Below are 24,825 nucleotides of genomic sequence, written 5' to 3'. Positions count from 1 at the left end.
TCCAGTTCTGAAGGCCAACTTTCTCTTTTCTCTAGCTCTCAGGACCTACTTTCTCCCTTGTCCAGCTATTGGGACCTACTTTCTCCCTTCTCCAGCTCTGAGGGCTTACTTTCTCCTCCAATTCTGAAGGCCAACTTTCTCTCTTCTCTAGCTCTGAGGACCTACTTTCTCCCTTGTCCAGTTCTGAAAAGATCAACCTTACAATGTCTCCATGTCAACACTGGCAATTTAGGGCTGGCTCTCTTTGCGGGCCTACCTTCCTTCCCGTAATACACATGCCACCTTTCCCAATAACATCACAGAGGGCCACCTTGCCTAGCAACAGACAATCCAGTGACATCACAGAGGGCCACTTCACCTAGCAATAGCCTTTGTAGTAGAAACAGACAAGCAGACGCACATATGTTGCCTTTTTTAATGCACACAAGTAGTAGATTGACCTACGAAAATCCTATAAATGTCATAAGGCAGGGGAATACTTAGGAGGCGGTTTGGTATTACATTCTGAAATACAGACTAAAGCACCTCATACTCATTGACAATCCCTTTGCTAAGTATGAACTAGGTCTTAGCTTCCAATATCATACAGGATCTGGTGTCTCCAGGTTATATAGACACCTGAATCCAATTGTTACCCTGTGGCAGATAGTTCCATAAGCTAGTTTATTTCCTTTAAATACTTGGGAATAACTGTGATAGTGCTAAAGTATTTACGTTAAAACATGAGATGAAATGGATGTGTTGACATTAAAATATTGAAGAAATTCTATAAAACGAATTTATGAATCAGTCTGTTCCACTGCTAAATTAAAATATCGCTAAAAATACTGAAACGATCATTTAAAATCACTAAGCTGGCAAGTAAAGAATTAAAGCAATCAGAACAGTTTACCGTTAAGTGACATAATTGCCAATTAATAATTAAACAAATGGCTTCTACAATTATTGTTGAACATTTTAATGGATTCAAGGGTAACAATTTAATTTTTAGCAAACAGTTATCAAGCCTGGTGAATTCCATTGAATGACGTGAGTTCTAAGATGATCCAACATCCTAGACTGTTGGGGCATCCACACTGCAGAATTAATGCAGATTGGCATCAGTTTAAATGCCACAGCTCAATTTTATGGAATCAGGAGATTTGTAATTTGACAAAAAGTCTTTTTTGCCTTTCCCTGCCAGAGTGTACGTGTTTCATAAAACTACCTCTCCCGTGATGATTTCAGACAGCGGAGAGACTTCATAGCACAAGAGGAAAGTGAGTTCACTTTGTAAGCACCAAAATGTTCCCTCCAAAAAATAAAAACCCAAAGCCCCTTAAAGACCGGCAAAGAAAGAAAGAAAACCCAACTCCCAATCAAACATTACTGCTGCCCTATCAACGTGTCATATAAACGCTGGCATGTTAATTGTGTATTTATAAAATTGTTAATGGCTAGTTAATTTACCTCCCACACTATTATTGTACTTGAAAATGATTTAACGTCTGCCGAGGGAGTTAACAACATGTTAACGGCAGATGTATCGGCTGCTCTATTTATTTGAATCCTTCCATGCCAAAACCTGGGCTTGAAACCGCTTTACGGCCAGGATTGTTAAACAGGTTCAGAGTTCTTTGCCTCGCTTTTTAATGAACAGTTGGCACTCTCTTCATTAAAGGACAGTAAAGAAAAAGATGTGTTGTCGAAGGCTTTCATGGCCGGAATCACTGGGTTGCTGTGAGTTTTCTGGGCTGTATGGCCACGTTCCAGAAGCCTTCTCTCCTGATGTTTCACCCATATCTATGGCAGGCATCCTCAGAGGCTGTGAGGTCTGTTGGAAACTAGGCAAGTGGGGTTTATATATCTGTGGAATAATGTCTAGGGTGGGAGAAAGAAGTCTTGCCTGTTTGAGGCAAGTGTGAATGTTGCAATTGGCCAGCTTGATTAGCAGCAAATAGCCTTGCAGCTTTAAAGCCTGGCTGATTCCTGCCTGGGGAATCCTTTGTTGGGAGGTGTTAAAAGATCCATCTCTTTAAACCACTCCTCAGAGGAATTCATAGTCTCCAGACCTTTGATCCTTTCAGTCGCCCTCCTCTGGACGCCTTGTCAAAATCTCTCTTAAATTGTGGAATTGTGGTGCTCAGAATTGGACATACCCTGTTTCCCCGAAAATAAGGCATCCCCTGAAAATAAGACCTATTAGAGATTTTGCTAAATTGCTAAATATAAGGCCTCCCCTGAAAGTAAGACCTAGCAAAGATTTTGTTTAGAAGCATGCCCGCTGAACAGAACATCAGAGCATGCAGGATTTGTAAATGTACATACCATAGATTGTTGTGCATGGAAATAATGGTAGTAACAAGAAATTCTTGATAGGATTCACAGTTTGTCTGATTATGCTGGTTTGTGATGACAGCTACTGTATAGTATATAATGTTCATTTTTTTGTTCAACAATAAATATGAATTCTTCTTCAAGGAAAAATAAGACATCCCCTGAAAATAAGACCCAGTGCACCTTTGGTAGAAAAAAATAATATAAGACACTGTCTTATTTTCAGGGAAACTTGGTAGTATTCCAGGTGAGATCTGACCAAAGCAGACTAGAGAGGCATCATGGCTTTACTAGATCTAGACACTATACTCCTTTTGATGTAGCCCAAAATTGGCCCTTTTAGCGTCTGGATCACACTGTTGGCTCAAGTTCAACTTGTTGTCCAGTACGACTCCAAGATTGTGTCTTCCTTTATGGTACAATGTGGGTCAGACTGAATGGCTCTAAGAAGAAAAGACAGAATACTTACTTTGAAGAACTGTTGATTGTGAGTCTACAGAGCTGCCTTAGAGCAAATCAGACCACTGGTCCATTAGCACAGTGCTACTAACTCTGGCAATAACTCTCCAGGGTTCCGAGCCAGTGGTCTTCCCCTTTTTGAGAGTACTTTGTTTAGCTGAATCTCGAACCTGGGACTTCTTCTGTGCAAAACGCGTGCTCTGCCACGAAGCAACGGTCCCTAGCCATACTTCAGTTCCTATATGGAGAGAGAAGAGGGGAGGGGGAGAGAGTGCACCAATTTAATATAATTTTTAAAGAGAAAGCTTTCAGAAAACAGCACCGCACACCCTCACCTGGGATCTAATGCTTGCAGATGCCTGTCAAATATAAATACATCTGCTAAGAAACACTGCTCCTAAATACATTTCTTATCCATAGCTTCAAAGCACTACATTAAGAGCAATTTTCTTCCTTGCTATCCATCCCACCCGAAGTAACAGGGGCCAACAAGTTGCAAGCATTATAACAATAATTATGTTAACATTAGGAGTAGAGGGGGGTTGGTAACTGTTATAATTTTTCCTGTTTTAAAAAAGGCAACATTGACAGTTCATGTTGCATTACTTGTTACACATGAATACTGAGTAACTTTGATACAGCGTACGATACTCTTTAAACTAACAAATAACACTTTGCTTAAAAAAATGCAAGCCTAACAGTTGTATGAATGTTAATTTGACAAGATGATTAAATCTGCATGGATATGCCTTCCTTTTGTCAAGTGACAACGCAATCATACTCTTAGAGAGGCATCAAGGAAAGTACTAACTTTTCCCCTAAACACTTATGCAAAGGGAAAAAAAACCTTTGTTATATGTGTTATCGAAGACTTTCATGGCCGGAATCACTGGGTTGCTGTGTGTTTTCCTGGCTGTATGGCTATGTTCTAGTAGCATTCTCTCCTGACATTTCACTCACATCTATGGCAGGCATCATCAGAGGTTGTGGGGTTTATATATCTGCGAAATAATGTCCAGGGTGGGAGAAAGAATCCCTGTCTGTTTGAGGCAAGTGTGAATGTTGCAATTGGACACCTTGATTAGCATTGATTGTCCTTTCAGCTTCAAAGCCTGGCTGATTCCTGCCTGGTAGCCAGATTTTGTTCATTTTCATGGTTTCCTCCTTTCTGTTGGGTTCTCTGTGTAGTTTGTTCATGAAAATGAACAAAATCTGGCTACCAATATTAAAATCGGGACAGCAAATAAATAATAACACTCAGAAGACAGAGGAATTCCAGGCATGAAACAATCAGGGCCAGCTACCACCTCACAACAAAGGATTCCCCCAGGCAGGAAGCAGCCAGGCTTTGAAGCTAAAAGGCCATTAATTGCTAATTAAGGTGGCCAATTGCAACACTCAAACTTGCCTCCAACAGACAGGAGTTCTTTTCCCCACCTTGGACATTATTCCACAGATATATAAACACTACTTGCCTAGTTTCCAACAGACCTCACAATCTCTGAGGATGCCTGTCATGGATGTGGGCAAAACATCAGGAGAGAATGTTTCTGGAACATGGCCATACAACCTGGAAAACTCATAGCAATCCAACCTTTACTATGTTTTAAAAGAAAATCTGGCATGGCGTTTGAATCAATGAAAAGACTATCTCATAGAAACAGTAGTGCCCAAATAAATCTTTGCTTGCTTCGAATCCTCTCATTTGTGAACACTTCAAAACTATGAAAAATAATGATATTAATGGGCAATGTTGTATTTACGAAGATGGGGAACAAAGGAGAGGGGAGATAAATGAGGAAATGCAATGCACAGATGCACCTATGACTTCAAACACACAGACCCTATAGACTCATGGAGAAGTCTAGAAATTTTAGACAAAAAAATCAGCCCAAAAAACTTAGGTTGACTTATTCAAAGGTCATTGTGAGTACTGTAATTCTGTAACTCTTATATAAAAAAGGAACAATTCTCTAGACTTACCCATATCATATTGAAATCCATCCTTTGGGTCCTATCAGAATCTATTATTTGGGCCCCAAAACCCACCCTTGGGTTATATATACAGCATATACTTCATTTCATTTGGTCAAAGCTTCATCTGTAAACAAACTCCTCGGACACAGCAATATCCCGCATCAATATTTTAAGCAAATAAACAAGGGTTTTGGTGGGTGAGGAAATCGCCCCACTTATAAATTAGGCCAGACAAATCCGTTCCTCAAACTCCCGCCTGCAAAGAGCATTCTATCAATATAGCGAAATGCTAATCTCCTAATTAACAACCTAATTAGGTAATTATGGCTTTGCAGAGGGACGCCTAAATGAAATATGACAACATGGTCACCTCTTTATACGGCACCTGTGGGCCTTTTCAGCTGTCACCACAAAGAGTGCAATATCAATTGGAACAGATGACAAAGCGGTGTCATTTTTCATTCCGATATTGCGCTGAGCAGGACGGGACGGGAGCCGCTTTCAAAAAAAGCAGCATCTTGCCTGATTTAGATGTGTTTGAGGCAGCTCGTTTGGTTTTTTTTTTTAAAAAAAACACACACACATACACAAAACTCCCAACAAGAATATGACTGAATTTGGCATAATGGCAGAGAAGGAGGGCAATTCAACATCATTGTCACCATTAACAACAACACTTTAGCATCCTGATCTTCTTTTGTGGAGGTCCGTTCAAAGGGTTCCATTCATTGTATCTTCAGAACAACCCTGAAAACTTTCATGGCTTGAAACTGAGGTTCACTACAATCTGCTCAGGACAGAAACTTCATCAGAGGGAATGTAATTCTATATACAGCCGTCCTTCCACAATGGCACTTTGGGCTTTTGCGGATTTGATTATTGATAGATTTGATTAAAAATGTGCTCTTGAGGAATCACTGGTCTTCCAGTGTGACTTTATGGTCAACTTCCTTTTGTCACGTTGGAGAAATTCAATGGTCCAATCGAATGCTATGGTCAGTTTCCAGTGGAAGTTGACCACAGAGTAATGTTGGAAGACCTAAAAATGGCTAGAGAGGTGTTCTCTCAATTAAAAACAACAGCTATGTCTTTATGTTATGGTTTTGAACTTTCACAGGGGCCCTGAACCCCAAACCTTACAAAATGTGGAGGGCTGAGCTGAATATATATTATAGTCATGCATATCCTGTTTAACACCCCTGAGACACTATGGCAGCCTCCAGGGAAAAGATGAATTTATTCTCATGATGCTGAACAACAACTTAATGAAAGGCAAGGGAAATGTGGACTTCAAGATGCTAATGGGCTCCAATTTCCACCAATCCCAGCACATTTGGGAGATGGTGAGGCATGACATTATTGGAAATTTCTATATGGCTACTTGGAAAATCCAAGGTTTCCTAGCTATGTTTTAGCAATATGTCTCAACCAGTTGAGTTGCTCAAGGGCCATCGAATGAACTTCCCAAAACTTAAATATTTGTCTTAAATCGAGCTGAACTCATCCAGTCAAATCATGCCTATTTGCAGAAATCTCACAGAAACCTAGATTTAGAAGAAACCTTTATGGCCTTCCTTGTGTGATGCAAGAACACAGAATGCAAGCACTCCTGAAACATACTGTCTTGGAGTATTGCCTTCTCTGGAGGTTTCCAAGCAGACGCTGTATGGCTATCTGCTGGAAATGGTTTGAAGGTGTGTTCCTAAATGGCAGAATAATGAAGTTGGACTGAATGGCTCTTGAGGTCTTTGAAAAGGACTCTCCCTAAATGTAAGATGCAAATAAATAGCAAAGTTGTCATTTCAGAGAGAATAGCTTTAGTTTGCCTCATGGCAGAGTCAGCTCTAAGTTCAAAGCATTGCATATTATCAGAACAACAAAGGGACAGCAAAGCTCCTCTACCACTATAGATACCTCACTCAGTGTACACCCAAATTGCTTTCTGGAAGGGAAAGCTGGAGCCACATGGTTTTCCTGATGTAAAAAGCAGCCTAATCAACAACTCATCTGTGGACTGAAGAAGCAGTGACCCCAAGCCCCCTCATGCAGGGGGAGTTACAGCAAAACACACAGAACTGTTTGACAACTTTGTCGTAATAAACCACTTAATGCAGTCAAGGCTGCCTTCTTCGGATCCTCTCGGGTCACGGTAACTTCAGGTCCGACGATGTGGTTGAAGAGTTCAACCAATAGTCAAATCAAGCCCACGCAATCCTCCCACCGCCAGAGACTGGCTTGCAATGAGCAAAGCCAGCATGCTTTACTCATTGAAAAGGGAAAACGGAGGTGGGTCTGAAAGGCTCGGGCTGGAATGGCTCTAAAAACGCTGTTTATTACTGCAACATCATTTTGTCAAAGGTTTCAGTGGTAGAGTTGGGAGAGACAAGACAAATTTTCATCGAGCCACGAAACTCTGAGTGACCTCTGGCCGGTCTCTCGCTCTCTTATTTTGACCTACAATACAGGCCTGCAATGGGCATAAAATGAGGAACAAGAGGGTTCAAGTGCTTTGAGCTCAATTGGAGCAAAGTCAGGGTATAGACTCAATTATTAAATCAATAATAATAATAATAATAATAATAATAATAATTACAAGCAGAGGCATAACACCGTCGCTCAAATGATTCATTGGAACTTGTGCCACAAATACCATCTGCCTGCGACAAAGAATTGGTGGGATTACAAGTCGGAAAAAGCTACAGAGAATGAGCATGTCAAGCTACTCTGGGACTTCCGAATTCAGACAGACAGGGTTTTGGAGCACAAGACTCCTGACCTCACGATCGTGTTAAAAGACACAGTATGGATTGTCGATGTCGCAATCCCAGGTGAGGAGAAACAGGATCGAGGAATCCCAGGATTGAGGAGAAACAACTGGAAAAGTTGAGACGATATGAGGATTTAAAGATCGAACTACAAAGACTCCGGCACAAGCCTAAGTGGCTTGTCTAAGTCTAAGTGGTCCCGGTAGTAATCGGCACACTGGGTGCAGGGCCTAAAGACCTTGGCCTTCACTTAAACACAATCGGCGCTGACAAAATTACCATCTGCCAGCTGCAGAAGGCCACCTTACTGGGATCTGCTCGCATTATTCGCCGATACATCACACAGTCCTAGACACTTGGGAAGGGTCCGACATGTGATCCAATTCAACAGCCAGCAGAGTGTCTGCCGTGGACTCATCTTGTTGTGTTTCTAATTAATAATAATAATAATAATAATAATAATAATAATAATAATAATAATGTGATATCCATACAGGATATTGTGCTATGACAGTTTTAGCTCTTGTCCAAACTGCGATAACAAACTGAAATTCTCAATGGAGGTTCTAGTGTCCAATCTGAAATTGACATCCCCAGAAACAAAAAAAGAGTTACCAAAAGTCATTAGGACATCATAGTGGACAATTCAAATTTTGACAGTGTTTCCAATTCCTCATTTGCCACTTTGAAATTAGAATTACAAATGAGGGCACTTCTGAGAAGCCTAAAAGTTTGGGAGCTTCAGAAACAATTGGCGAAAGGCTACGGAATCATAGGAGAAGTTGTTTCATGCAGTCTGTAGCCTTCTCTGCCAAAGATGGCTGGTGCTTCTCCAAACTACAACTCCCAGGATCCCATAGCATTGAGCCAGGACAGTCCAAGTGGTGTCAAACTGCATTAGTTAGACAGTGTATATGCACTCTTTAACCATTCTGTAGCAGAAATAGACAAGCTTAGTCTAACAAAATGGGACAACCGCAGCCTCAAAACTGATGAACCACCGGCACAATACTGATTGGATGAACTTTGCCTATTTCAGATAATGAACAATATGGCACCATAACAAATAATGGCTCTAGATCAAACCTAAGCAATTTATGGTCCTCTAGATATTGTCGAGGTTGCAACTCCTATCAGCCTTGCTAGCTTAGCCAATTGTGATGAGGATGTAAGCTGCATCACCAGCATGTCTCGCTACTTTGTACATAAAAGGAAACAAGGTTGCCGACTGAGAGACAAAGAATCGGCCTATTATTAACAGTATCAAAAAAGTATCACATCTGAATGTTAATAGTGCTCTGCAAGTGCTACTTAGTATAAAGTTATATATCTAGAAATGTTAGTCAAAATATTTAGCCAATGTATCTGAGATCAATGTAAGTGTTGCATCTTAATTCTTACCCAAAAAGGAAACATCCCCTTCCCTGAACAGAGAAACAAAAGGCAAGAGCTTTGTCCATCCTAGAATGAATCAAAAAGCAGCATTAAGTCTCTCACTCTTTGCTCTGTCCAGCACAGCACTGTTTATAGCCTTTTTTTGAATGACTAGGTAGGGAAATGGCAGCAAAAGTGACCATGGGTTCTGTCATTCACTTCACATTCAAAGCACCCCCAACAGATGGCCATCCAGCCTCTGTTTAAAAGCCTCCAAAGAAGGAGCCTCCGCCACACTCCGAAGCAGAGAGTTCCACTGCTGAACAGCTCTCTTTCACAGTCAGGAAGTTCTTCCTAATGTTCAGGTGGAATCTCCTTTCCTGTCTTTTGAAGCCATTGTTCCATGTCCTAATCTCCAGGACAGCAGAAAACAAGCTTGCTCCCTCCTGCCTACAACTTCCCCTCACATCTTGATCCATGGCCCATATCATGTCTCCTCTCAGCCTTCTGTTCTGCAGGTTCTGCAAGAGTTCTGCCCGGCTCTTTAAGCTGCTCCTCATAGGGCTTGTTCTCCATACCCTTGATCATTTTAGTTGCCCTCCTCTGGACACATTCCAACTTGTCAACATCTCCCTTCAATTGTGATGCCCAGAATTGGACACAGTGTGATTCAGGTGTGTTCTAACCAAGGCAAAATAAAGGGGTAGCATGACTTCTTAGGATCTAGGCACTAGACTCCTATTTATACAGTCTCCTGTATCAATTTAACAATATAATAATATATAATACTCATATTATACTAAACTATACTAATATTATAATATATTGTATATACATATAATATTGATAATAACATTATAATGCAATACCATATAATAATAATACACTATTATAATTGTATATTTATATTACATGTAATATTACTAATAATATTGCAATGTAGTCGTATAGTACAATATAATAATATATAATGCTTATATAGTGCTTATATTGAGCTATAATGTATGTACAGTGTTCCCTTACTACTTCGCGGTTCGCTTTTTGCGGATTCGCTGTTTTGCGGTTTTTCAATAAACTCTAAAAGAATATTATAAATCATAAAAAATTACAGTAGAGTCTCACTTATCCAAGCCTTGCTTATCCAAGTCTCTGGATTATCCAAGCCATTTGTGTAGTCAATGTTTTCAATATATCATGATTTTTTGGTGCTAAATTCATAAATACAGTAATTACAACATAACATTACTGCGTATTGAACTACTTTTTCTGTCAAATTTGTTGTATAACATGATGTTTTGGTGCTTAATTTGTAAAATCATAACCTAATTTGATGTTGAGGCTTTTCCTTAATCTCTCCTTATTATCTAAGATATTCGCTTATCCAAGGTCCTGCCAGCCCATTTAGCTTGGATAAGTGAGACTCTACTGTATATACATATGATATTGACAATAATATTATAATGTAATACAATATTATACTAATAATACAATATAATAATATTAATTAATTTTATATATTAAATGTATTATTACTAATACTATTACCATATAATGATATGGTACAATATAGGAATTTAATGCTTATATTGTGCTATGCTAATAATATATTGTATGTTCATTTGGTTTATAAGCCGCTCTGAGTCCCCTTCGGGGTGAGAAGAGCGAGATATAAATGTAGTGTGTGTGTGTATATATATATATATATAAAATGTATTGTATATACATATAATATTAATAATAATATTATAAAGTAATAAAATATTATACTAATAATAATACAATATAATAATATTACAGTAGAGCCTCACTTATCCAACATAAACGGCCCGACAGAACATTGATAAGCGAAAATGTTGGATAATAATAAGGGATTAAGGAAAAGCCTATGAAACATCAAATTATGTTATGATTTTACAAATTAAGCACCAAAACATTATGTTCAGACGCAGTAATTCTACGTAGTAATTACTGTATTTATGAATTTAGCACCAAAACATCGCAATGTATTGAAAACATTGACTACAAAAACACTGACTATTTTAAGACAGACTGTGTTGGATAATACAGAATGTTGGATAAGCGAAGGTTGGATAAGTGAGACTCTACTGTATTATTATTATTATTATGCAGGCCAAAACCCGATTGACTTTTTGAGCTGCCGAATCACATTGTTGGCTCATGTTTAACTAGTTGTCCACGAGGACTCCAAGATCTTTTCCACACGTCCTGCTGTCAAGCCAGGCCTTTTCTGCGGTGGCCCCTCGCTTGTGGAACTCGCTGCCCATTGAAATCAGGCAAGCCCCCACCCTTTTAGCCTTCAGGAAAGATTTAAAAACATGGCTCTTCCGGTGTGCTTTCGGAGAGTAAATGTTCTATGCTACTCCCCCCCGATATTTATCCTCTAGACTGGTTCACTATCTGATGTCCCATCCCTCGAGGTTTTATTCTGATCCCTTTCTCACCCAGAGTTTTAATTTTTAATCTAGTTTTTAAATGTAGTATTCATGCGGCCCGCTCGTGTTATATTGCTGTTTTGATCTTATGTTGTACTGTTTATTTTATGTAATGTATTATTTAATTGTATTATGTTATGGTTTATTGTATTGTCCTGGGCATGGCCCCATGTAAGCCGCCCCGAGTCCCCATTGGGGAGATGGTGGCAGGGTATAAATAAAGTTTTATTATTATTATTATTATTATTATTATCCCCCATTCTGTATCTTTGCCTTTCATTTTTTTCTGCCTCAGTGGAGTCTCTTGCCTTTGTCCCTGTTGAAGTTCATTGTGTTAGTTGTGTGTATCTCTCTGTCTACCTGCAGGCACAGCCCAGCTGGGAAAGGGGCGGGGCCTGCGCGGGAGTGGGCGGGGCCTGCGCGGGAGTGGGCGGGGCGACCTCGTTCCTCACTTACAGGCCTGGCGAGAGGCGCCGCTTCCTTTCCTTCCTTCCTTCCCTCGCTCTCTCTTCCTCGAGGGGGGGAAAAAACCCGAGTGGCTTCCGGAGGAGAGCCGCTGAGAGAACAGCGCCGTCGCCGGGCCCACAGAGAGACGCTCCGGACACCAAGCTTCCCTCACAGACGCGCTGACCCGGAAGCCGTCGTGCATCCATTCGGAAGTGACCCAGACTGCGCGAGGGAGGGAGGGAAAGAGAGAGAGAGAGAGAGGAGGTCGCGCGCCGAGTTCGGCTTCTGCGCGTGCGCGGCGGGGCCGCGAGCGAGACAGTTAGCCACCTTCTGCGCATGCCTCATGCCCAGCGGTCAAGTGTTTTCGCTTTGGGGAGTCAAGCGCTGGGTCCTAACGCCGCCTCTTTCCATATTTCTTTCTTTCTTTACGACATTTATATCCCGCAGTTCTCACCCCGAAGGGGACTCAGGGCGGCTTATAAGTTATAGGTACATACAATATATTATATTATTAGCATAGCACAATATAAGTATTATTTATTGTATTGTATTGTATATTGTAGTATACCATTATATCGCAATATTATTAGTAATATTACATATAATATATAATATACAATTATAATAGTGTATTATCATTTTTATATTGTATTACATTATAATATTATTATCAATATTATATGCATAAACAAGATATTATATTATTAGTATAGCATAATACAGTAGAGTCTCACTTATCCAAGCTAAACAGGCCGGCAGAACGTTGGATAAGCAAATATCTTCGATAATAAGAAGGGATTAAGGATTAAGACTATTAAACATCAAATTAGGTTATGATTTTACAAATGAAGCACCAAAACATCATGTTATAAAACCAATTTGACAGAAAAAGTAGTTCAATATGCAGTAATGTTATGTTGTAATTACTGTATTTACAAATTTAGCACCAAAATATCATGATATATTGAAAACATTGACTACAAAAATGGCTCGGATTATCCAGAGGCTTGGATAAGCGAGGCTTGGATTAGTAAGACTCTACTGTAACTATATTGTACTATACCACTATACTGTGATATAATATAATAAATATAATACTAATATTATGCTATACTAACAATATAATATCTTGTTTATGCATATAATATTGATAATAATATTATAATGTAATACAATATAAAAACGATAATACAAGTCTCACTTATCCAACATAAACGGGCCGGCAGAACGTTGGATAAGCGAATACGTTGGATAATAAGGAGAGATTAAGAAGAAGCCTATTAAACATCAAATTAGGTTATGATTTTACAAATTAAGCACCAAAATATCATGTTATACAACAAATTTGACAGAAAAAGTAGTTCCATGTGCAGTAATGCTATGTAGTAAATACAGTCGAGTCTCACTTATCCAACACTTGCTTATCCAATGTTCTGGATTATTCAACGCATTTTTGTAGTCAATGTTTTCAATATATCGTGATATTTTGATGCTAAATTCGTAAATACAGTAATTACAACATAACAGTACTGCGTATTGAACTACTTTTTCTGTCAAATTGGTTTTATAACATGATGTTTTGGTGCTTCATTTGTAAAATCATAACCTAATTTGATGTTTAATCGTCTTAATCCTTAATCCCTTCTTATTATCGAAGATATTTGCTTATCCAACGTTCTGCCGGCCTGTTTAGCTTGGATAAGTGAGACTCTACTGTATTATGCTATACTAATAATATAATATCTTGTTTATGCATATAATATTGATAATAATATTATAATGTAATACAATATAAAAATGATAATACACTATTATAATTGTATATTATATATTATATGTAATATTACTAATAATATTGCAATATAATGGTATACTACAATATACAATACAATACAATAAATAATACTTATATTGTGCTATGCTAATAATATAATATATTGTATGTACATATAAGTTGTAAGCCTCCCTGAGTCCCCTTTGGGGTGAGAGAGGGCGGGGTAGAAATGTCACAAATAAATAAATAACATTAGTAATATTACATGTAATATATTATATACAATTATAATATATTTCCTTATCTGAAACAAAACAAAATGAAAAAAGAGGCTTGTACGGTTGAGACCTGAAGCTGAGGCCCCTGCCAATTGGGTTATATGGCAGTGCGGTCATCTCTCAATGAAGAATTCCCCCAGGCAGGAAGCAGCCAGGCTTTGAAGATGCCAGGCTATTCAATGCTAAAAGCCACCATGTCAGACTACACATGGAAGCCACTGAAATCCACAAGCATGTGGAGGATTTCAACAGAAAGGAGGAAACCATGAGAATGAACACAATCTAGCTACCAGTATTTAAAAAAACTCTAAAATCAGGACAGTAAATAAAGAACAACACTCAGAAAACAGGGGAATTCCAGACAGGAAATAATCAAGGCCAGGTAACACCTCCCAACAAAGGATCCCCCCAGGCAGGAAACAGCCAGTCTTTGAAGCTGCAAGGCTATTCAGTGCTAATCAAGGTGGCCAATGGCAACATTCACACTTGCCTCAAATATGCAGGAGCTGTTCAGCAGTGGAACTCTCTGCCCGAAAGTGTGGTGGAGGCTCCTTCTTTGGAGGCTTTTAAACAAAGGCTGGATGGCCATCTGTCAGGGGTGCTTTGAATGCGATTTTCCTGCTTCTTGGCAAATTGGGGTTGGACTGGATGGCCCATGAGGTCTCTTCCAACTCTAGGATTGTATTATTCTAATTGGATTATACGGCATTATCTGAGTCCACACTGCCATATAATCCAGTTCAATGTGGATTTTATACAGCTGTGTGGAAAGGCCTCAAGTACCTTCATCTTTAAATGCCCGTTTGAATAAAAAAAATTTTTTCCTGCTTCCAGGCCATGCTAACAAGCAAAGGAATTGCTTCTGATTATAATATATTTAAATACAACCGGGCCGTTTTCTCATATGCAGTGTCCACCGATGCTTAATTAAGAGTGCTTCCGATTATACACAGCCCTGCCATCATAAATAAAAGGCTGGCATGGGTAGATCCATAATTAAAAACGCATTAGGAATTGCAAACATAATTTATGGACTAAATAAAAAATTTGGTGTAATATTTTTAAATGCGACATGAATAAATAATGGCAGACAGAACATTCGTCTAAACTATTTTCATAAACAGTTAGCATCCAATGTGGCTGAAATAAATATGAGCTGATGGAAGCAGAATGTTGTTGTTTTTTTTTTTTAAAAAAAAGCCTTATTTGTTTCTTTTTTAAGCCACCACTTGAATAAAATTGTATTAGTAAACAAAAAATGTTTAATAAAGGAAATGTATCTGTGTTAGTAAATGAAAAGAAATGTATTTGTATTTGTAAACAAAAAGGTAACCTTTGTGTTAATAAACAAAATGTATCTGTTAGGAATCATAACAAGTCTCCCAAAGTCAGTTTTCTTTTCAGTGCAAGGAAATAAAACAAAATAAAAAAGACTGCTTTAGTGCCTTGCCATGCGTTTTCTAAATTAATGGAGTCTCGGCATTGGGAGTGGGAAAATAGGTTAATAAACCTATTGGTTAATATGAGAGACATTCAATGAGATAGCTGTTGTGGCTTTAAATATATATTATTGTCAAAAAATATTTAAAATACCTAAAATCAGTTGATGTTTGAATATTCCTGAAAGATAATTCCCTGTATCCTCCTATCATTACATAAAAAATTGAATGAGATAGCTCTTGTAGTTTTTAAAAAAACCCCTATATAAATAAATTTTTTAAAAAGAAATAAAATACATTCTATACATTAGATCAAATATTAAATTAATTCTATACATTATATAAAATATTCTATAAATGAAATTCCCTAAATTAGATACAATATTATAAAATATAAATTAGTTATATACATTATTTACAATATTATGTTTTCTATCTATACTACCCTGTTTCCCTGAAAATAAGACATCCCCAGAAAATAAGACCTAATAGATGTTTTGCTGAATTGCTAAATATAAGGCCTCCCCCGAAAGTAAGACCTAGTAAAGTTTTTGTTTGGAAGCATGCAGGATCAGTAAATGTACATACCATAGATTGTTGTACATGGAAATAAAGGTACAGTAGAGTCTCACTCATCCAACATAAACAGGCCGGCAGAATGTTGGATAAGCGAATATGTTGGATAATAAGGAGGCATTAAGGAAAAGCCTATTAAACATCAAATTACGTTATGATTTTACAAATTAAGCACTAAAACATCATGTTATACAATAAATTTGAGAGAAAAAGTAGTTCAATACGCAGTAATGCTATGTAGTAATTGCCATATTTACGAATTTAGCACCAAAATATCATGATGTACTGAAAACATTGACTACAAAAATATGTTGGATAATCCAGAACGTTGGATAAGCAAGTGTTGGATAAGTGAGACTCTACTGTAGTAACAAGAAATAATAATAATATAATAATAACTTTATTCTTTTATCCCACCTCCATCTCCCAGAAGGGATTCAGGGCAGCTTACACAGGGACAAGCTCAACAATAACATAAATTTACATACAAAAATAAATTTAAAACAGTAATTTAAAAACAGTATAGCAATAAAATATAATATAGAAATTCTTGAAAGGATTCACAGTTTGGTTATGCTGGTTTGTGATGACAACTACTGTACAATAGATAATAAATTTTAATTTTTTTAAAATGCGATCATTAATGTAAATTCTTTGTAGAAAAATAAGACACCCCCTGAAAATAAGACCTAGCACATCTTTGGGAGAAAAAATTAATATAAGACACTGTCTTATTTTCAGGGAAACAGGGTATATTATGTTTATCTATAGAATGTATTGAATATCTTTATATAATTCATTTATATAATTGGAAATTATATGTCAATTTAAACTTCATTGGGTTATCTTTAGAGATGAAACACAAATTCAAGCTTATACACCTAACTTGGCAATATTAAACACAATGTATTTCAATAAACAGAATATTCTACAGGTGAAGCTTGAGCATTCCCTTTTTTCTATTAAGGGGCGAAATTTTACCTGGCAACTACTGACGTCACGCGGACGGCTCGCGCTCTATGCAATAACATTGTGGGAGTTGTGGTCCGTTTGAGGCCCCAGTCCTTTTTCAGCAGAGGACGCTCGAGGCGGCGCAAAACCACAACTCCCATGATGCATTGAGCCACCTCGGTTAAATCCATCTTTGCCTGGCGCCGAGGCCACGTGCCCGTTTCAAACGCGCCAATCACACCTGTCGCAGCGGGAATGGAGTTGTGTGAGGAGATTTTTATTTTATGTATGTGTTTATTTATATCTCGCTTTATCTCTCCAGAGAGACTCAAAGCGGCTCACAATCACATTACAACTTAAAATATGCAATAATAAATGAATATAAAGGTATATTAATGCCATTTATAAATACAGTAGAGTCTCGCTTATCCAACATTCTGGATTATCCAACGCATTTTTGTAGTCAACGTTTTCAATATATCGTGATATTTTGGTGCTAAATTTGTAAATACAGTAATTACTACATACCATTACTGCATATTGAACTACTTTTTCTGTCAAATTTGTTCTATAACATGATGTTTTGGTGCTGAATTTGTAAAATCATAACCTAATTTGTTGTTTAATAGGCTTTTCCTTAATGCTTCCTTATTATCCAACATATTCGCTAATCCAACATTCTGCCGGCCCATTTATGTTGGATAAGTGAGATGCTACTGTAATGATATATATTGTTAAATATATTTACCTATTTTGTTATTACTATATTGCATTATTATATATTATTATATATTGATAATATTATAATGCAATACAATATAATGCTACTAATAAAATATAATAATATATACAGTAGAGTCTCACTTATCCAAGCCTCGCTTATCCAAGCCTCTGGATAATCCAAGCCATTTTTGTAGTCAATGTTTCCAATATATTGTGATATTTTGGTGCTAAATTCGTAAATACAGTAATTACAACATAACATTACTGCGTATTGAACTACTTTTTCTGTCAAATTTGTTGTATAACATGATGTTTTGGTGCTTAATTTGTAAAATCATAACCTAATTTGATGTTTAATAGGCTTTTCCTTGATCAGTCCTTATAATCCAAGATATTTGCTTATCCAAGCTTCTGCCGGCCCGTTTAGCTTAGATAAGTGAGACTCTACTGTAATAATAATATTGTAATATAGTAATACTGATATATTAAATATAATTACTACTGTTTATATATAATACTATATAATGATAATACTGTTTTATTAGAGATAGAATGGTATATACATTCATTATTATTATTATAATATTATTATTATATGCTACTAGTATACTACCTATTAGGATTATATAATTTATTGCGTTATATCATAAGTTGTAGTATTTATAATATATTTATAATATATAATAATACAACATTAAACATATATTATAATATATTATAATATAACATGTATGTTAATAATATAGTATACTATATTAGTATTATTACATTACAGTGTAAATATATATTACATTACAATGTAAATATAATATATTATGTATATACAATGTAATTTATAATACTAATATTGTGCTATGCTAATAATAATATATCTGATAATACTATTGTAATATAGTAATACTAATATATATTAAATATAATTACTACTGATAATATATAATAATATATAATGATAATATTGCTTTATTATTGTATATTTGTATATTTTAAGAGATAAGATGGTATATAAACAAATTATTATTATTATTATTATTATTATTATTATTATTACATACTACCAGTATATAATACTGTTCTTCTCTTCTTCATTCACTCAGTCGTTTCCAGCTCTTCGTGACCTCATGGACCAGTCCATGCCAGAGTTCCCAGTCGGCTGTTGCCGCCCGTAAGTATTATATAATATATTGCACTGTATCATAAGTTGTAGTATATATATTATATTGCAACATTAAAATTATAATATAGTATAACATGTATATTAATATTATATTTGTATTATTACATTAATGTAATTTATAATACTAATAATGTACTATGCTAATACAGTAGCGTCTCACTAATCCAAGCCTCGCTTATCCAAGCCTCTGGATAATCCAAGCCATTTTTGTAGTCAATGTTTTCAATATATCATGATATTTTGGTGCTAAATTCGTAAATACAGTAATTAATCATAACATTACTGCATATTGAACTACCCTTTTTGTCCAATTTGTTGCATAACAGGATGTTTTGGTGCTTAATTTGTAAAATCATAACCTAATTTGATGTTTAATAGGCTTTTCCTTAATCCCTCCTTATTATCCAAGTTATTCACTTATCCAAGCTTCTGCCGGCCCGTTTAACTTGGATAAGTGAGACTCTACTGTAATATAATATATTGTATATTATTTATTTATTTATTTATCTAAAACATTTATATTCTGCCCTTTTCATCTCGAAAGGGATTTAGGGCAAGCATTCCATCTCGGGACATAAAATAATTATAAATATGCACAAATATTATAACAATAATATATATATATATATATATATATATATGTGTGTGTGTGTGTGTGTGTGTGTGTGTGTGGTGATAATAACATTATAATGTAATACAATACAATACTAATAATATATATTATATATATAATATATTTATTTATTGATAATATTATATTGTAATATGATATAATACTAATTCATACAATATAATAATATTAATGTGTTGTCGAAGGCTTTCATGGCCAGGATCCCAGGGTTGTTGTATGTTTTCCAGGCTGTATGGCCATGTTCCAGAAGTATTCTCTCCTGACGTTCCCCCCATAGATGTGGGAGAAACGTCAGGAGAGAATACTTCTGGAACATGGCCATACAGCACGGAAAACATACAGCAACCCCATAATAATATTAATTATATATTATATATTACATGTAATATTACTAATAATATTACAATATATTGATATAGTACGATATAGTAATTTAATGCCAGTATTGTGCTATGGTAATAATATAATATTTTATGTAAATTTAATTTGTAAGCTGCTCTGAATCCCCTTCGGGGTGAGAAGGGCAGGATATAAATGTCATAAATAAATCAATAATAAATATTTACTTATTTACTTTATTGATATACCATTTTTCTCACCCATCTGGGTACTCAAAGCGGTGTTTACAACATAATATTGGCAAAATTCAATGCCTTACATACATGTAAAACCAAATAATAACATCTAAATAAGCCACATATAACTATGCATTAAAATCAAGACCATTAAAATAGGATATATTCATATTATAACATGTACAGTAGAGTCTCACTTATCCAAGCCTCACTTATCCAAGCTTCTGGATTACCCAAGCCATTTTTGTAGTCAATGTTTTCAATATATCATGATATTTTGGTGCTAAATTCGTAAGATCATAATCTAATGTGATGTTTAAGAGGCTTTTCCTTAATCCCTCCTTATTATCCAACATATTCGCTTATCCAACATTCTGCTGGCCCGTTTATGTTGGATAAGTGAGACTCTACTGTAATTATAAATATGCACAAACATTAAAATATATACATATGTGTACATATATTGATAATATTATAATGTAACAATATAAAACAGTAGAGTCTCACTTTTCCAACGTTCTGGATTATCCAACGCATTTTGTAGTCAATGTTTTCAATACATCGTGATATTTTGGTGCTAAATTTGTAAATACAGTAATTACTACATACCATTACTGCTATTGAACTACTTTTTCTGTCAAATTTGTTGTATATCATGATGTTTTGGTGCTTAATTTGTAAAATCATAACCTAATTTGATGTTTAATAGGCTTTTCCTTATCCTCTCCTTATTATCCAACATTCTGCCAGCCCGTTTACATTGGATAAGCGAGACTCTACTGTATATAGATGTTAATATGTAAAACAATATAATACTACCAATAAATATTATATATTAATATTATAACATGTATAATATATAACAATGTAAAACTAATACATTTTCTTTTTTTTGGAGGAAAAAAAGCTGGCTTGGGTAGGCAATGCAGCCCATTCCTAAACTGGATTGGATAGCAGTGTAGATCCAGCTGGATGGGAAAGAGTCAATCACAGAGAGGGGCGTGGCTTTGAGGCGAGAAGAGGGCGGTGCTTGAAAGCCCGGAGCGTTCCAAAGGGGCGTGGCTCACAGGGGCTGGAGAGGGGCGTGGCTTATTGGCGGCTCCTCTGCGAGGGGGCGTGGCTTTGGAGCGTCTTCGAGAGAGAGCCAGTAGGGGGCGGTGCCTTTCTCAGAGCGAGAAAGGAGGAAGGGGGCGTGGCTTGGAGGCAGAGAGGCCCGGGGAAAGGGGCGTGGCTTTGAGGCAGAGAAGCCCGGGGAAAGGGGCGTGGCTTCCATCCCCTGCTTGCTTTTCTCTCTCTCTCGGCTCGCCTCCTTTGACACGTCTGCAGGGTGAGTGAGTGGCATTGGCAGACTGTCAATCCCTCACCAAAGCGGCCATCAAACAACATAAAACACACACAACAGTCACTGGGGCTGCTGCTGGGCTCATAAATTGCAGCTGGATGGGGTTTTCCCCCCCTCTTTTTTTGCCTCCCCCCTTTGCAAAGCTTGGGTGCCATTAATTACATTTTTTCCCCCTCTCTTTGCAAAAGAGAGACTTTCCTTCTATTTTTGATTCCTCCTTTGGTTCAAAGAATATTTTTTCTCTCTCTCTGTCTCTTTTTCCTTTTGCAAACTTTGCTGGCGACTTTGCAACCAGACAGACTGGTTTGGGAATCGTTTTGTGATGTGTGTGTGTGTGTGTATTTTTTTCTCACCCCCCATTTTTTATTTTTCCTAAAGAGATGCCATTAGGAGCAACGACCCGTCAGTTGTGATTTTATTTTCCCACTTTTGGAAACAAAATAAGGATTGCAAAGCAGTTTGGACTTCCTCTTTGTTTTTATTTTGCAAAAAATATTTTATTTTGCAAAAAATATTTTATTTTGCAAAAAATATTTTCCTTTTTTTTTTCCAGAATATATATTCTGGTTTTTTTTTTTTCCTGCTCGGAACATACACAATTTGCAACCCCTGATGAAGGAAAAAAACAAAAGCGAGAGGATGAGAGAGCGAGAAAGAGACGCCGGCAACTAACTGTTCTTAACTTTGGAGTCTTTGCCATCTAGGTATTATTTTTGGTCCTGAAGGGAAATTGCAAGAGGCCGAAGGATGAAGAAAGAAGCTTGAGGAATAATAACAGTACAAAGGCAATCCTTGGAAGTCGGCGAGGAGAGAAAGAGAGAAGCAAGCACCGGGGACTGAGAGCTGCTTGGGCTCTTCCTCCTCCTTCTCCTCCTTGATATTGGTGGGACTGACTGAAGGAAAAGCCGCCGAAGGATGAGCAAAGGAGCCCGGCGCTGAAAGAAGAGCTCCAGGGAAGGAAGGAAGGAAAGAAAGAAAGCCGAGAGGAAGCCCTGCGTTTGCCTGCTCTGATTTGCCTGGAAGGAAGCCGCCGGGACTGAGCTCGGACTTGCATCTGCTTCGTCGCCTCCTCCTCTTCTTCTCCTTCTCCTTTTCTTTTTATTCCTCTTCCTTGCCTTTTCCTTCTCTTCCCCCTCCTTCATCTTCTTCCTGTCTTTCTTCCTTCGCTTTTCCTTCCTTCATCTCCTTATTCTTCCTCCTCATCTTCTTCCCATTCTTCCTTCCCTTCTTTATCCTCCCTCCTATTTTTCTTCCTTCTCTTTACCTTCTCCCTCCTCTTTCTCCTTTCCTCGTCTTCTCCATCTTCACCCTTCTCTTCTTCCTCTCCCCCTCTCTTTCTTCCTTCTCTTCTCCTTCCTCCTCTTCCTCTTCCTTCTCTTCTTTCCCTTCCTCTTTCTTCCTCCTCTTCTTTTTATTCCTCTTATTCTTCCTCCTTTTCTTCCTCTTCATCCTGCTCCTTGCCTTTCCCTGTCTTGTTCTTCCTTTTCTTTTTATTCTTCCTCCTCTCCTCCTTCTTCTTCCTTCTCTTGTTCTTCCTCCTCTTCCACTTTCCCTCCGTCTTCCTCCACTTTCTTTCACATTCTTCTTCCTCCTCTCCTTCCTCCTGTTCTTTATATTCTTCCTTCTCTTCATCCTCTTCCTTCCCTTCCTCCTCCTCTTTCTTCTCCTTCCTCTTCTTTTTATTCTTCATCCTCCTCTCCTTCCTCTTCTCCTTCCTTCTCTTCTTCATTTTCCTCCTCCGCTTTCTTCTTTCTCTTTCTTCTCCCTCTTCTTTTTATTCTTCCTCTTCTCCTTCCTTCTCTTCTTCATTTTCCTCCTCTTTCTTCTCCTTCCTCCTCTTTTTATTCTTCCTCCTCTTCTCCTTCTTCTCTTCCTCCTCCTCTTCTTCTTCTTCCTTCTGTCCTTCTCTTCATCTTCCTTCTCCCCCTTCCCTTCTCCTTCCTCTTCTTTTTATTCTTCCTCCTCTTCATCTTCTTCTTCCTCTTCTTCCTCCTCCTCTCCTTCCCTTCCTTCCTTCCTCCTCTTCCTGCTTCTCCTGCTCCCTTCCTGGGCCATGGACGAGCAGACGCGGATGCTGCAGACCTTGGCGGGGGTGAACCTGGCGGGGCACCCGGTCCCGGGGGGAGGGATGCCCTTGCCCCCCCCTCATGGGCACGAGGGCCCCGACGGCGACGGGCGCAAACAGGACATCGGCGACATCCTCCACCAGATCATGACCATCACCGACCAGAGCCTGGACGAGGCGCAAGCAAAGTTGGTCCCCCCCACTTCTTCAGCAGACAAACCCCCCCTTCCCTCCCCAAAAACCCAAAAGTAATACCCTTGTGTTTTAAATGTGCCTGATGCGTTTCGGTCCCCTTCTGTCTATATGTGTGTGTGTGTGTATGTATGGACCAAAGGGTACAGGATAGATTCCATCGTTTACTAGTTCCATCTTCCATTAACATTTTATTTTGTCGTTATTATTAGTATCATTGTCAATATCCATATAGATGTGCGGATCAGAATGCATGCCTTCCTCAATGATGCTTTGAAGCCTAAGTCCACACATTCCTATTGAAGGATGGAGATTCAGGACGCGATTGGTTTCATCTTCCCTTATTGTTTTGCAATGTCCAAAATTGCCCGTCGATGCGCTGCTCCTTTTCTCAGAGCCCCGAGTTGCAAAATGTAGGCTTCCATGATCCCTGTGAAAAGACCCTATTAATAGTTATTGATGGTATTATTCCTGGCCGGGAGAAAGGCACCTTCCGATCCCTCCTGACAGATGACCATCCAACCCCTGCATGATAGAAAGCTAGATTGACTGATTGATGTCAAGTTGTTGAACTAGATGCATCCTTTTGCAAAACATTTGGCGAAGTGGATGAGCGCGTCCTGCAAAGATAAGGATTCAAAGGTTTGCAAAATGAGGACAGGATGGTCATCTGTCGGGAAGGGTTTGATGGTGTCTTTATAGTAGAATAGGGTTAGGATGCCTGGCCTTCTGTTGGGGTCTCTTGGATGCTCACCTGGACGAGACTCAAGCAAAATTGGTCTCCTTCAGGAAACAAGCCTGCTTTAAAATACACCCCCCTTCTCCCCACCCTTGTATATTTTTATGTCCATGTTTGTGGGAATGAAATGTCCCTGTCCAAAAATGCATCCTTCCTTCAACACCCCTGTGGCGATGCTCGGAAGGAGAAGTCGTGCTTTGCTAACCGATCCCATCTTCCATTACTATTTCAATAGGTCTGGAGGTCTAAAATTGTCACGCTGATACCTGGCAAGGGGTTGGACTAGATGGCCCTCGTGGCCTCGTCCAATTCGACGACAACAATATTTATTACAGTCCATAGACCCATCAGTGTCTCTTCCGATTCTATGATTTTACCTCCCTTCCAAATTTCACTGGACACCTCTCTAGTCTCAGAGATATTGTTTTGCTGGGGAAATTCCTATATATATATATCCAGAATTTTAATCCTCTTCTCTGATCATTCAAGAGATTTCTGGGTCCCTCCTAGGAAAGAGGGTGGGATACAAGCAAAGTATTATTATTATTATTTGATATGCAACAATAATACAC

At 37.8% G+C, this 24,825-nt stretch overlaps 2 protein-coding genes across 10 annotated transcripts in view; one reads left to right on the top strand and one right to left on the bottom strand.

Moving 5' to 3' along the window:
- Window positions 1-12,026, bottom strand: part of mapkap1 (MAPK associated protein 1) — a 199,787-nt gene extending 187,761 nt beyond the window's left edge. For 2 of the 5 annotated variants that reach the window (XM_062960433.1, XM_062960434.1), the window contains exons 1-2: window positions 11,801-12,021; window positions 2,786-3,013 (exon numbers count right to left, since the gene is read on the bottom strand). The gene's annotated coding sequence lies outside the window, so the exon portion shown is untranslated. Of the gene's footprint in view, window positions 1-2,785; window positions 3,014-8,918; window positions 8,979-11,800 lie in introns of all 5 variants that reach the window. The other 3 variants (XM_062960432.1, XM_062960435.1, XM_062960431.1) reach the window with 3 other exon arrangements.
- A 6,612-nt stretch (window positions 12,027-18,638) lies between these two features.
- Window positions 18,639-24,825, top strand: part of pbx3 (PBX homeobox 3) — a 280,063-nt gene continuing 273,876 nt past the window's right edge. For 2 of the 5 annotated variants that reach the window (XM_062959842.1, XM_062959840.1), the window contains exon 1: window positions 23,311-23,510. In XM_062959842.1, coding sequence (XP_062815912.1) covers window positions 23,311-23,510 — 200 coding nt within the window. Of the gene's footprint in view, window positions 18,698-23,310; window positions 23,571-24,825 lie in introns of those variants that run through there. The other 3 variants (XM_062959841.1, XM_062959843.1, XM_062959844.1) reach the window with 2 other exon arrangements.

The sequence above is a fragment of the Anolis carolinensis genome, unplaced genomic scaffold (genome assembly GCF_035594765.1).
Source record: "Anolis carolinensis isolate JA03-04 unplaced genomic scaffold, rAnoCar3.1.pri scaffold_7, whole genome shotgun sequence".
In the NCBI taxonomy this organism is placed as follows: domain Eukaryota; kingdom Metazoa; phylum Chordata; class Lepidosauria; order Squamata; family Dactyloidae; genus Anolis; species Anolis carolinensis.
This window is presented reverse-complemented; position numbering and strand designations above follow the sequence as displayed.